General features: G+C 35.7%; 1 protein-coding gene across 1 annotated transcript; it reads right to left on the reverse strand.

Moving 5' to 3' along the window:
• Nucleotides 1-4,997: 4,997 nt before the first annotated feature.
• LOC144973715 (uncharacterized) lies at nt 4,998-15,543 on the reverse strand. Its single transcript, XM_078916541.1, has 7 exons — nt 15,416-15,543; nt 13,039-13,096; nt 12,188-12,271; nt 9,706-9,854; nt 8,360-8,419; nt 6,641-6,722; nt 4,998-5,297 (listed from the first exon to the last, which is right to left on the reverse strand). The coding sequence occupies exons 2-7, from the start codon at nt 13,091-13,093 to the stop codon at nt 5,071-5,073; spliced, it is 657 nt and encodes a 218-aa protein (XP_078772667.1). The 5' UTR covers nt 13,094-13,096; nt 15,416-15,543; the 3' UTR covers nt 4,998-5,070.
• Nucleotides 15,544-15,602: the final 59 nt, after the last annotated feature.

Raw genomic sequence — 15,602 nt, forward strand, 5'->3', positions numbered from 1 at the left:
AATAGATTGGTTGGGTGTCATAGTTCCGTTCAGCCCATGTTACATGAAAATTTTTGCCAAGGAGCACAGAATTACTGGCAAATCTAAAAAGGATAAAAATATTCGTCACAGAATGATATATATAGCCTACGAGTAATTCGCAAACCTTTTTTAAAAAAAATTAATTACGGACAGTTCTAGCACTCGTTGACTCAAATGGTTATTTGTGACCCATCGTCTCAAAACGGTATTATGTCGGAACGAACCATGCTTAAAAGCCGAATTAAATGTAAAACTGGTCCAAAATTTTAATTGTTGGCATTAGCACCCTAAAATATGGTATCCATTCTCCTCAATAAAACATACAAACTCAACACAAGTCTCATATTTCTGGCTCTAACTTCAATTTTCAACATCTTAACCAATCCGACTTAATACCGTTTTGAGACGAAGGGTCACATTTAGAATATCTGAGGGCGCAATGATGAGTTAATTTGACCTTATCTTTGGGAATCACCATCTGGCCACCTTGTTGCCAGATTCATTTGAGCGCACCTCCAGACTTTATCAGAGGACAGACTTCATCGTTTATGACACAAAAGATTCGTCTCGATCTATGTTAACGTCCACAATACAGTAGTGTAATAATTAAAATAGACCAGTTCCTGTCCGTAACATTTTGCGGGTTCTCAACTAGTAATGTTAGGTTTAAATAATTTGAATATTAATGCCCCGAGTCTTTTTGACTTTAGTTTTATTTGAGACATAAGCACACGTTTTTGCGTCACTATTGCCATTTTTTAGCGCTTTGTGGATAAAAAAGCAGATTCATTCTACACCCCCCTCCCCGCCCCTTATTATAGTTTTAAGAGAAAAAAAATGGAATTAAATCACAAAATAAGGTCGTCGGAAAATTTCCTTTTGTTTTTTGTTTTTCAATAATTTATGTTTTCTTCAAATCTGTCTTCTTCTTCTTTCAGCTTATCCCGCATTTTGCAGGGTTGCCATAATGAATGCCACATCTCCATGCATTTCGGTTCAGAGCATCATCTTCCTCCAGGCCTAGTTATTTCATATCGTCCTTTACCTTATCGCACCATCTAGTCTTTTGGCGTCCCTTTGTCCTCTTTCCCACTAATTGTAAGCCCAATACTTTCCTTCCCACGTACTCCCTCTCTCGTCTCTTTACACGACCGAACCATTTCAATCTTATATTCTCTCATCTTTATTGATATTGATACATATTTGCACTTCAGTCAAAATTCGAATTCGTTCATTTCTCACTTTATCTTTTCTTGTCTAGCCAAGTAACCATCTCAACATCCTCATTCCTGCCACTTCAACCTCTTTATCTTGTTTCTATGTTGTAGCTGCTGTCTCTAGTCCATATAACATTGCTGGTCTTACAACTGTTAGATAATACATTTTCCCTCTTCAGCTTTGCGGAAATTCGTATGTCACACATTACAGTTGCCTTCCTCCAATTACTCCAGCCTGCATGTAGGCCCCTATCGTTTTTGATTTTTTAAAACTCCCAAATTTTTTATTTTAACGGCCATTTATCTATTTTATCGTCAAAACAAATTTATTCGAATCAGACAGGTTAGCTCAATTGTCGTCCATCTTCTTAGCTCAGATATAGAAGAGACAGCCCCTTGGCCACGGCTCCTGTGCGATGTTATTTATTTATTTATATTTTTTTTGTTGGGTGAAATCTTAGTAACGGCACATTTATAATTAGATAAAACATTTCGAGCATGTCTATCTACATTCAGATTCCCTTATGTCAGCCAAATCTCTTTTTTTTTTTCGGTGTGATGTTATGCCATGCCAATGTACCATTTACGTCGTACCCGTTGAAAATGTTATCTACTAATACTACTAACGGGGCAAGTTCGCGAATCTTCTTTAGTTTATATATAGCGCAATATCCACTTAATGTGCTCAAAGCGCTTTACAAGGGGTCCCTGACCAACAGCAACACGAAGAACGAGACATGACGCCTATTAGGCGATATTATAACTTTTTTTTTCCGACAGAGATAACGCTGTTTACGACCAGGTACTCATTATACACCAAGAACGGTGAGAGAATGTGAGTAAAGAGCCTTTTCCAAGGACACAACTATGCGCCGAGCGAGGCTCGACCTTCCGATCTGAAAGCGAGTGTCAACCACTAGACCACATAGCCGCACGAAAGATACACTGAAACAGAGCTACCGAAATGAATATTTAAAGCAGGTCTACATTTAGAATCCCTTATGTCAGCCAAATCTTCTCGATTGTGGAGTGCCCCAGGGTTCAGTACTTGGATCGGTTCTTTTTTGTTCTGTACGTTGGCCCTTTGTCTAAAATCAGCAAAAGTCTCACCACCAATATGCTGAGGATATGCAGTTGTACTGCGTTTCCAATACGAGAAATTTGCAAGGAGTATCAGGCATTAGTAAGAAGTGTATAAAAAGTTCTAAATCCATGTGTAAGATTAAACGTTTATAGTCTGATTGAAAGAAAATAGGGGGAACTAATCACCCAATTGGCAGTCTGAAAACAATAACGAAGAGCAGGATGACGTCAGCTTAATTATTTCTATTGTTAGTAAACAATCAGCTATTGTTGTCCGAGTGGATTTGAGGCGTGTCACAAATCCCGTGTTTTGATTGGTCAAAAACCTACTGGTCAATTGGACACCGACGCACACACCCGCCGTGACACAAATACAGCTTGTCACCAATGGTTGACCATCCCGTTAGACTAATTTGTATTTTATGAACCATCATTTTACATGATTGAAGACAACGAAAGATCTCTTTTATGAGGAGGGTCATTATCTAATTCCGTCCCCATTAAGTGGGTGGAAATTGGAAAGGATATGACTTTTTATAGAGAAAAAATTGTCCCCCAAGGAATCGTCCCAATAAAGTGGCGTCCCCGATACCGACTTGGACTGTAATTGTGTCACGTGGTCCAAAGGGTTAAAATTAGTTTGTGGATTCCTCAGTGATAGGAATAAACCATTTAATGTGTGGAATTAAAACAAAGAATAATAAAGTAAAAAGTAAAAAGGAAGAGCTTGTTGTGTTGGTATAAGACTAAAATTTGTCACAAGATTTGTACAAACCCTGAAAATAAACAGAGGGTTAATTAAATATGAATTGCCCTGACTATGAAGAAATCAGGAAATTTTCAGGAAAATGTTATCAATTTCTCATAATGTAACATGAAAAAAATTGTAAACTTCTGAGATTAACTTTTCATGTTACTACGCACAAAAGCACACAAACCAGGAATCCAGCTTTGTCAAAAGGAAGCTATAGCAAATGAAAGAGAAAAGAAAATGCGGTTGTGAAGAATAACTTTTTGACAGTGGATGAAACCTGGCTTTGTCAATAGGATCTAGATATGAAATACCGGAGAACCCGTGCAGAGCCGACTCCCCAAAAAGGCAAAGGTCATGCTCACCATTTTTTTTTTTTGGCACATTGACTATCTTCAAAAGAATAAAATAATGAACGTCCGGGAAAGCTCAGAAATGGAGTTCTGCTTTTGCAAGATGATGCGACATCCTATTGTGCCGCAGTTTCAACAGAAGCAGCGAATGATTGAGGGTAGAGTAGGAATCTTACCTCATCCTTCCTACTCATTCATCTTGGCTCCTAATTTTTTTCCATTTCTTACACGGAAGAAAGACCAGAAAGGAAAGCGTTTTAAAGGGGAAATTTAATTTATTAGAGCTTCAGAAGACTGGTTTAGGGCCAAACCCAAAACCTTCTACTGTGATTGAAGGACTTTTCAGGGTTAAGGAGAGATGGGAGAAGTATATATCAGTTTAGCTCGGGACTATGCAGAAAAATAAAAGTAAGAGTGCAAAATTTCACGCGACTCGGAACGTTCCTTTATCATCGGGGCAATTTATATTTGATTAACAATCACAGATATGTCTAATAAGTACGAGTATGTACATTTCTATAGAGGATGTGAAATGTGTGTAAGATCTAGATGAAGTGATGACTTTTGTTGTTGTTTGTTTTTAAGGGTTTTACGGCACTTGCAACACATTAAGGTCATATCAGCGCCAGTAAAAAGGAAGAAAATGCGTTAGTAAAAAGTTCTAGAATTACAATTAAAGCACCAAAAGAAAAGGTAAGACAAAGGGGAAATGGCTCAATTAGGAAACAGATGTAGATTCCAAGAGCACACTATCAAAGTACGTTGAAATCACCTAAAAGTCTCATTCAGACACAAGCACAGGTCCCCACTAAGAGTAAGAGGAATACACTCAAATGTTTACAAATCATATATAATATGTAAATAAAACATAATACGGAGATGATTTACAAGGAGAAAAATATCACCTTCCAAAACTAACTATACATTTTGACTGTATCGTATCCCTCCCAGCTAGGGTGTCCGGCCAGGGCCAGGAATAAACCAAGTAATCTCATCCCAAGACAAAGATAGAAAGCATAAAGAGGGATAGAAGACACAGTAAGTACCTCCCTGTCCACTATTGGAGGTGAGGAACCCCACCCAGGATGACTTTTGTAGCAGGGTAGGTAGATAATAAGGTATATTTCTCAAATCACTTACCTCTTACCCCCCTTTTATCAAAGCCTATCATCTTACTTATTCCAGGCAACACACGTCTCAGGAGTATCGAAAGACTCCAGACAGGGCCCAGGTGAAACTAAATAGCAAGTTGTTTGCTTTTTTTTTAAAGGTTGTTACAGCGCTTGCATAGGTCATATCAGCGCCAGTAAAAAAGTAAGTAAATGGTATAGTCTAAAATAAGAATTAAAGAACCCAAGAAAAGAGTAGAAGGGGAATCGGTCCAAATAGGGAACATGTGTAGATTCCAAGAGCACACCATCAATGTACTTTGATATCATCTCATCCAAACATCAGCACAGGATCCCACTATGAGGAATGCACTCAAATGTTAACAAGACAGTTCAAAACAAAAATAGAGAGATGGTACCCACTGTAAGTTAAATAAAAAGAATAAAAAGAACGCAAACAAAATTCCACTTTTATATTTATTGTAAGATGATTACGCATGTATATGTACAAATGAATTAACATGATGTCAAATAATTCACATTGACTTATTGAAGGACCCCCTATTGAACCCACCACCACGTCCTCCCCTGAAACCACCACCACCACCACGACCTCCTCTGTTAAATCCTCCACCTCCCCCTCTGTTAAATCCTCCACCTCCTCCTCTGTTAAATCCTCCACCGCCACCTCTATTAAAACCGCCCCTTCCTCCTCGTCCCCTGTCAAAGCCACCTCTGCCTCTTCCTCCACGACCTCCTGGACCTGTAAAGGAAAAATACAAATATTTAACACTGTGAATACAGTTAGAAAGTAATTTGCACATTATTGGTAATGAGATCACAGGAGGGGAAATGGGGGAAGAGAGAGAGAGAGAGAGAGAGAGAGAGAGAGAGAGAGAGAGAGAGAGAGAGAGAGAGAGAGAGAGAGAGAGAGAGAGAGAGAGAGAGAGAGAGAGAGAGATAGAGAGAGAGAGAGAGAGAGAGAGAGAGAGAGAGAGGGGGGGGGAAGAAAACAACTATTGAACAATGGTACAATACCTTATTTTATGATTTGAAGACTGAATTACGAGGCCCTGACCACTCAATTATTATGAGAAGTATGAAAAAAGTAAAAGGTAAAACAATGATAGTATTAAGGTATACTGACTAAGCCACTTAGAAACGGTTAAGGTTAAAGGGTAAAACAAATATGTATGATATTATTGGCATTTGTGTGATATAAAAAAGTGGCATTTGTGTGGTTATAAAAAAAAGAAAGATTCTGGCTTAACTTTTTTATAGTAAGTGTCTACCAATTAATATTGGGACAGTTGAAGTAACTTGATAAGATACAATATGTGCCAATGCAGAGATCTCAGACACAACTCAGGAATTTCAAAACCATAACAAAAATCACAGGAAAATCAAACAAAATTCAATCTATTTAGGATCTACACATATGATAACACAATGTCAACCCCTTAAGCCAAAAAAAAAAAAAAAAAAAATAAAAAAAAAAAATAAAAAACCCACAAAACAACACCCCCCCCCCCCCCCCAACATAAACGACTGCTTAAAATGAACATTATAAAATGCCCAATGTCAAGATTATATGAACAGTGCAAAGAGCAATGACAGCTTGTTAAATCACAAATTTTATGCATAGGATCAAAACGTGTCTTGAAACAAATGGAAAGCATCTGGGACATATCTTATAATTTCCATTGTTGAATGTTGCTGAAATTTTAATACAAGTAATCCAATTGGATATGTAATATATCTATGTGAAGTTTGAAACACGTAATCGTATAACTTATCATTTTATTAGCATTTGTTAGGAGCCCACTATATTCTTTGACACACAAAGTGGAAAGCATGAAAATTTAATTACAAGTTTTGCCGCTGTTTATGGTAATTCTCGACATTTTGACCAAAAAAAAATGATGCAGATGCTGGTAAAAAGAAGAATCTACATTGGACAAGGATTGTTATCAAACTGTAGGCTGTATCTGAACAACGACCCCAGCAAATCTTATACGAAAATTTTATCAAATCACATCGCACATGTCTCACCAACCCCCCCCCCCCCCCCAAAAAAAAAACAACAACAAATTATTAAAAACTTACCACCCCTCTTTCCTGCACCACGCTGACCAGGTTTAGGCAGAAATCGGGACAGTGGGAGAAGCTTGGCAGGGTCAATATAAAACTGGTGGAAAGATAATGAACATGGCTTTCATGAAATTGGACACATCTTTTATGTCAACTGATCATATCTTTTACACTTACATCAGTTTCTATTTTCACTAAATGAAACTATAATCCATATTTATAGCAAATATTCCAAATAGAATTGTTAATACATATACACAACGAGCTTAATACTGTTTAGTTCCTTTTTCAAATACAATTATCAACCCACAAATTGCAGAAGGCTAAATTTCCATCAAAGTGCGAGATTGATTAATGCAATATGAATAAAGAGGGTAGTTGTATTGTTACACAATTGTTACTGTTATCATTACACACAACACAAAAGTACAGTTGTCCCACGCAAATGCTGTCAGATAGTTTGATGACATTGCTCTTTTGTACAATAAGGTTTTGTAGTTATAATGGTGCAGCAAAAACCTGGGAATTGTGGTCCATTAAAGACAAAACACACAATTAAGAGCCCTCATACTACACAAAAGTGTTCAGATGGTTACCATATGCTGCCCAGACATGAACAAGTAATCCTCTTCGGTCTCCGGACAGGACACAATAGACTCAAAAAATTATTGCACAGACGCATGAAACTGACACAGTCACCGGTCTGCTCACGTGGCGAGGGGGAGGAAGATACAGAGCACTTACTGCAGCGATGCAGAAAATAAATAACCCATAGAGAAAAAATACGGCACTCTGCCAGGTCTCTACAAAAAAAAAACAAACTTTTCGGCCCACGAGAACAAAAAAAAAAAAGACGAGTACATTCACCTTTGAAACAGGACTCCAGATATAAAGGCATACGAGAAGAAGAAGAAGAAGAAGTACTAATCCATTTCAAAATGAGGCCGTCACTAATTTAACATTTAAAGAAATAAAAAGGGTGAATTACAACAATTTTAAGCTAGCCGTGATCATTTTTATCATAGCAACCTTTATAATACCAAAAAATTGCAAAGCCCTCTGACTGTTTGAAAAACAAAAAACAAAAAGACAAGCAAGACCAGTAACTTGGATCCAATGCTCGGTATGCGATGGACATGGCTCTGTGCATGACAGTGGCAACAATCCTTTACAAACATAAAGAGCAGCCACAGCCATATGTCTTGGTTATTAGTCTGATGTACACATCCACCCACAAATAAACAGACATTCAATGAGAAACAAAAGGCTGTATTTTTTATATTTTTTTAAGGGCCAAGCATATTCAATAAAATTGTGAAAGAAAAGATGATAGAAAGAAAAAAGATAACAGTTTTGTACGAAAGCTTCAAGAGAAGAACATAATTGATTGCACAAGCCTAAGCAAAGCAGTCTTGCTCAACAGATCCTAGACTAATCATATGAACATAGTGTTTTTTATTACCTTGCAAGTTTGTTCATATGAGTAGTCTAGGATCTGTCGAGCAAGACTGCTTTGCTTAGGCTTATGCAATCAAGTATGCTCTTCTCTTGAAGCTTTTGTATAAAACTGTTATTGCTTCAAATATGTTTGTTGTAAGTGTATAACTGAATATTTTATCTTCTCAGATATTGATAAAAAACAAAAACACCAATCAATCAAAGCAAAACACACAAGCAATTAATCAAAGCTAGATCAAAGACAAACATCAAGGAGAGATGGAAATTTTATCTTACCTTAGCATCTTTATTGAATGAGTCCGCTTTCATGTTGTCAGACAATTTCACAGAAAAAAACTTAAGCAGAAGTTAAAGAAACTGAATAATAATATAAAATTCTAAGCATTTGCTTCAGTAACAAAAAATGAGGACATCACTCATTTGAAAATGGGAAGTATGAACAACATAATTGATAAAAACTAACACAACTATACTAATACTCCTACCACTACTAATTAGAATAACAATAAAGTGAATCCAAATAACTTCAATTTTGCAGGAACATCCATTTGTTTATATGGGATTTTAATGATTTAAACTCTTACAAACTTGTTACATTTGGCTATTATTACTGTCCTCCATAAATAATTAGTTTGCTATATTTAAAATAAATAACAGGAAACAGCACAAAAAGAAAAATAAGAATTAATTAAAAAAAATATATATATTATTGCTTTTTCAGATCATAAAGGATTCTTCATTTTCATCAATCTCATAAAATGTTTGAGGGCCAAGCATTTTGTCGATACTTTCCTCTCCTCTATATGCCAGCTGTTTTAGGCAATTTTGTGATGCGAAACAGCCATATTGGATTTTGTTTTAAAAAAAAATTAAACAGAAAATTTGTATATTATATAAGGACATCGAATTATAACTTTATATTTCATGCCAATAATTATCAAAATTGTCTAAAGATAAAGAAAATACACTGAGACCAAAATCATTATTATCTTAAGGGCAGTTTACATTAATTTTTGTGAATACAACAAGAATGTATGCCACTAGAAGTACACAATTTTTTGACATTATACACTTTAGAGTTTAAAAATAAACTATCTATAAAATAATAGTGATTATTCTCTTCTGTCAATTCATTGAGTATTTGTTGTCTTTTAATGTTGTGCAGTTAATGAGAATGAATCACTTTATTACTGGCTTGAAGTTGAAGGGATAGGGTGTCACTTTAGACTATGACTAGTGTCTTTATATACTCAATACAGAACATCCCCGAGGCTATTTGTGAAGCGGCAAGCATAAACGCTTTAAAATCAAAATCAATACATTATAATTTTACAAAAACACATTATTAAGTCTCTACCTATGTTCAACATGTATTAGATAAGTGATGTTTTCCCCTTTAGGATATAAATGGACGTGTGCTTGTTTCTGTGTTTTTATATACGTGTGTGTGTGAATGTGAATGCTAACTAGATTTCCATACTTGTAACTGTTTAAACCCAGGACCCAGTCATGATTATCCATGTATTATAATCATCATTATTATTATTATGCTGAAATACCAGAACAAAGTTTGGCCTCAAGAATACTGAAATAATATATGACAATAACAAGGAAAAGGATACGTAATCTGTTATAGCCCCAAATATTTCATCAACTTTTCCAATCTGTGATTTGTTTTCCAAGTATATTGGGGCGTTGAAATAAGGTATCTTGTCGTGTGTCCCTTTCACAACAAGATCATTTTCACAGGTGTGCTTCATGAAGCCAATCTCTGGAAAAGAAATCATGAGCGAACTGTAATTCTTTCATACCAGCACTGTGCTTAAAGAGTACTGCATATAAGGATCTAGTTCAAAATTCTTAGTGGAGTCAAGATAATTTCAAGTAAGGCTATAAATAAAACTGTTAAGATCTGAAAAAGTGTGTATGAAACAATGCCAGACAGAAGCCCCCCCCCCCCCCCAAAAAAAAAAAAAACAAGAGAAGAAAGAAGCCATCGTGAATAATCAGCCTGCAATGACTGGGTATCGAACCCCAGACCTCCTGATTACTGGTCAGACGTGCTACCATCACACCACAAAGGTTACCCAATATGACGAATTGATGCCTATATCTATATACCCCTGTGACAAATATAGGCATTAACTCATCCCAACTATTGGGTGACTGTGCGCGGCTATGTGGTCTTGTGGTATGACACTTGTTTTCGGACCAGAAGGTCCTGGGTTCAGCGCATAGTTGAGTACTTGAGAACAGACTCTTTAACTCACATTCTCTCACCATACTCAGGTGTAATATGAGTACCTGGCCGTAAACAGTGCTGTTTCTAAGGAAAAACTGTAATATCACCTAACAGATGTCATGTCTCATTCATTCCTAATCTTACGTATTGCTGCTGGTCAGGGACCCTTAGTAAAGCGCTCTGAGCATGTTAAGTGGATATTGCGCTATATAAAAGCTCAAAATTGTTTCGTTTAGCCTCTGTGGTGTAATGGCAGCATGTCTTGACTGAGGAGATCTGAGGTTCAATCCCCAGTTGAGGCAGTTTTATATTTTTTGTGATGGTTTTCTTCTTGTAATTTTCTCTCTGCTTTATCTGGCACTGTTTCATACACAATTTTTCTGATCTTTTTCTTACACAAGTGCCTGCTCCAGTACTGATGGTGACAAAAAGTGAAAAAGGAGGAAAATGTTGAACGACTGCCTTTAAGCCCCATTTCTACTGCACTAAACCCCACTTTGAGAGCAATTGAGATGATAGACTATCATTGATACTCTAGCTAACTTCTGGAGAGTGGGAAACTGCACCTGCGTGTTCCACCACACATCAACTCTCTCATTGCTAGCACGTTGTTTAGAGAAAATGTAATTTTTAAAAGGAGGAAATTACTCAAAAATCGCGGATTTCCGCGGATTCGAGGAAAACCATCAGCACTGGCCTGCTCTCTAATTTTTCACTTTGATATAAATAAAACGGTTAATGGTGTAGTCCAAACAGCACTTAAACATTCATATCAAACATTCGGCTTTATGGTCTTGAGGTATGGCACCCGCCTTTGGATCAGAAGGTCCTGGGTTCGAGTCCCACTCTGAATGACGCATGATTGAGTCCCCGGAAAAGGCTCTTTACTCACACTCTCAAACCATACTCAGGTGTAAAATGAGTCCTTGGCTGTTAACAGCGTTATCTCTGTCCGAAAAAAAGATAATAACACATAATAGGCATCAAGTCTCGTCGGACATGTAAAATGTTGCTGTTGGCTAGGGACCCCTTGTAAAGCACTCTGAGCACGTTTAGTGGATAAATGCTCAAGTTCTTTGGTATATTTATGTATCTGTCTGACAGGCTAGGCTTTTGCTAAGTTTTTTTTATCTCTTCATTATAAATCTAAATTTTATCGGCTCCATCTATTGCATAACCACAATCTTTTATAAAAAATGTCAAAGCTATACCCTACTCTTTTATTATCATATTGCTTTGACAGTTTCAATTACCAGTACAAATATCAGTGCCTTAACAGTGATAATTTTTAATTTGCATTTTAACCCTCTCCTTACCAACTATAGGAAAATCATCACATTCATTACGATACAAATAATTCAAATTTCTTTTGGACATCATAAATAAATTTAAAGAGAATGAACGGTGTGTTGTAGAGTATGTTTTAGCGCAAAAACTCACTGCTATTGTGCTTAAATGATAAAAAATATATTTTTGTGCTAGTTGGGTGTGAAGTTTTTGGGAAAATCCTGAAAATGGCTGGTAAGGAGAGAGTTAATATGCAAATGATAACAATGTCAAAAAGTAATGTGTAGTAACAAAATTTAGAAATACGTCCACCCTATTTGAACCGACCATAAGATAAATTGGTGATATATTTTTTAAGAAAGATAATTTGAACACATTTTTCTTGTCCTGTCAGAGTTATCTTCAAATTTGGAGTTACCCATTTCTGTAAGACATATATCAGTAATAAGGCTTCAAAATGGACGAAGCGGCCCTTAAATACCCTTAAAACAAAAGTAACAATATATTGGACGTTACACATTGCATTTTCTTAGAGATATAAATATCAAAAAGGGAGAAATAGACAAAATACATACCTTCTACATAATCAGGAGGCCCTTGATCTCTGTAGCCAAAACCACCTCTTCCCCCTCCACCTCTACCACGTCCGCCTCGAAATCCTGCCATGAAAAAGTTTAACATAAACAGCTCTGATCAGAAATAAAGATTTACTAATCATCATATTTCTAAAGACTCAATTCTCATATAAACTGTTAACCTATACGAGCATCAACGAAGGCCATGATAACTCAGTTGCTAAGGCACTTGCTTCACAAACAAAGAGACTGGTATTGATTCCAGGTGCACCTAAGAATTTTTTTTCTTCTGATCTACACCCATCCATTCAAAAGTGATTTGATAGCTTGATTCGGTGGAAAGTAATTTATCACAAGAATAGTGTTCTATCTAAAGGGTAACAACAATTGTTACTATCCATCTAACACTACAGAAACTGAGCTGAACTTAGACTTCATTGGCCTTACATCTCTTAATGATTACTCTGCTAGTTTAAATTAACGACTCAATACTCATTTAATACAAATGTCATTATTTTTTTAATCATCAGACTTAAACAAATCATGTACATTGTGAAAAGTCAGCAATAGACTGTTGAGATGTAATTGAAAGAATCATTATTTGCCTGGATATACTGAAAGAATCACACTGTTAAAGTTAAATAGACTTTCAGACTTTTACAAAAACAAAATAAAAATAAAATCTAATAATAATAATTAAAAAAAATAAAAATCAATATTTTATATAATTACAAACTCACTTGGAGTCTAGGCTACAATATAAATGATAAATCCGTTAGCTTTTCAACACCATGCATGGCATATTTGTGAATTTCTGAATCTGAAATACAAGAAGTGCTCATTGTACTTACCTCCGCCCCCTCTTCCACCTCCTCCGCCCCCTCTTCCACCTCCTCTAAAGCTCATTGTCTGATTTAACGGGGGAAAAAAGAATGGAAAGATTCAACTGCATTGCAAAACAAACAACCCCCCCCCCAAAAAGAATTTTTAAAAATAAAAACAAAAACAAAACAACAAAAAACTAACAAATAGCAGCAGCACAAATGTCAATTACTAAAGAAGCCCAAAATGGGTGAAAAGATCATCAAATGCACAAAGACGATGATTTCAAATTTATGTTTGTTTGCATGGCATGTGTTCCTCCAGACAAACCATCTGTTTGAAATAAGTTTTAAACACAAGGTTTTATAACAATAATGATAATAATAGTTAAAATGATGATAACAATACTTATATTAATGGACGTAAGATCATGTGACCTTGAAAGAAGGAATGCTACAAGGATGTTTTATAGAACATTGAAAAAAAAGTTTTGAAATAGTCCAGATCATAATCGGGACATTTTTTGTAATAATATAAATAACAAGGATACTAATAATAACAGGGACATTACTAGAGCCCTAGAAAATATCATGAACTTTTTGCCTCTAATGGAGCAAAATCTAATGTAATATTAAATATTGCTAATTGAGCGACACTTAACATTACACTAGATATTGTTCACCAAACATTAAGACTTAGTAGATTTTCTTAATTTTCATTTAAGTCAACAGGTGATAGAATTACCCTTACTTAAAAAAAAAGGTTTAAAAAGTGAGCTTTTATATAGCACAATATCCACTAAATGTCTGACCAACAGTAACATGTAACATGCAGAACGAGACATGACGCCTGTTAGGCGACATTACAATGTTTTTCCACAGAGGCAACACTGTTAACAACCAGGTACTCATTTTACACCGGAGTAAGGTGTGAATATGTGGTCTTGTAGTCTCGCTTTCAGATCGAAAGGTCCAGGGTTCGAGCCTCACTTGGCACATAGTTGAATCCTCTGAAAAGTAAATTTCAGGGTCAGGGTGGCTCAGTCGTAAGGTCTTTGCTTTGTATCCGAAAGGTACCAAGTTCGATCACATGCCGCTGCTCTGATGCCTGGATTATTCCAGTCTTCCCTTGGAATAGACCCTAGAGACAAATTTCCCCTATGGGACGAATAAAGGGAATTTTATATAGACACTTTTTAACTCAGCGCCGAAATGCCATGTTTTCATTATCTTCTCATCAGGGCTGCCTGACGAAATCGATATTCACATCAATATCTTTTAATTTAGTTAATTTAATATTTTTAAATTTAGTCCATAATGCTTTCAGTACTAGATATCATTTACTATATTTCTATTTTTAATACATACTTTCCAACTTTTTAAATTGGGCAATTTATTGTTTTTATTTGTTTTCTTTGTAAAATCCCATTTAATTATAATATCAATATTTTTAAAATACCAATTCCTTTAATTTCATTTTGCCATCAAGTGATCAAGCTTCTTTCCCATATATTTAGATATATTTGCAGAGCTACCTAGTATTTGCTATCAGATGTATTCACATTCTAAAGGTCAGGTAAGAAGTTCTATTATTATTAGTTATAATTATACATCTTGACAACCCACACATTGAGAGAGAAGAGGGAAGGAAAAAAAAAGGGGGGGGGGAATTATTATTTTTAAAAATTAGTTTTAATCGTTTTAGTTTTACTTTTACTCGGCGCTTGCAACACATTTAGGTCATATTAGTAGTGCCAGTAAATTAAATAGGAATAAAATTGGATAGTAAAAACAATCTAGATGTGCAATTAAAAGGACTTGACGAAAAAGTAAGACAAAGACAAAGGGGAATGGTTAAAATGGGGAACAGATGTAGATTCCAAGAGCACACTATCAGTGCAGTGTACTTTGTGCATTGTGAGATCTCCTAACAAGTGCTCCTGCTGTCTTCTTCTATCCCCCTGTGCCTGTATTTGTTTTGGATGAACAATGACTGAATGGTGGCCAATTAACTCTCGAGGTGTAATGAAATCAGGTCACAGATTTTTTACGGATTTCTGGGCCTATTAGATATCAATATTAATAATCATAATCCCTTTATTTTTCCACCCATTTTTCAATATTTCAATTTCCAAGGCACAATTTTTGGCGATAACTTTTGAACCAATTGGGATAATAGGATAATTTTTGTACCACTGTTTTTGTGCTTTCAAGCCCTTTATTTTGAGACCATTTTCAATTAAATTTATGCATTTTCAATTGCCTATCAATCAAAGATTATTAATAATCGTGCACTGACACTGTCACTGTTTGAGTTGGCTTCCCGTTTGAGTTTGGCAATAATCAAATCGTTCATCGTTATTGACAGACATGTCTGGAAATAATCACAGCGTTAAATTAGACTTACCGTTATTAACAAATTACAGTTAAAACAATCTAAAACTTAAAATGGAAACAAGAGATGGATTACGTTAAATCGTTTATTGTTTACGTTTACACGTGCACTCTAACGCCACTTAGAAAACGAAAGTAGGGACCGGTGGGCTTGTGTGATTACTGGAAGTATTTAGGTTTTTGGTAGCTGTTAAGCAAAA

Source organism: Berghia stephanieae, chromosome 5, assembly GCF_034508935.2.
Source record: "Berghia stephanieae isolate SIO BIC M18660-M18661 chromosome 5, UCSD_Bste_1.3, whole genome shotgun sequence".
NCBI lineage: Eukaryota > Metazoa > Mollusca > Gastropoda > Nudibranchia > Aeolidiidae > Berghia > Berghia stephanieae.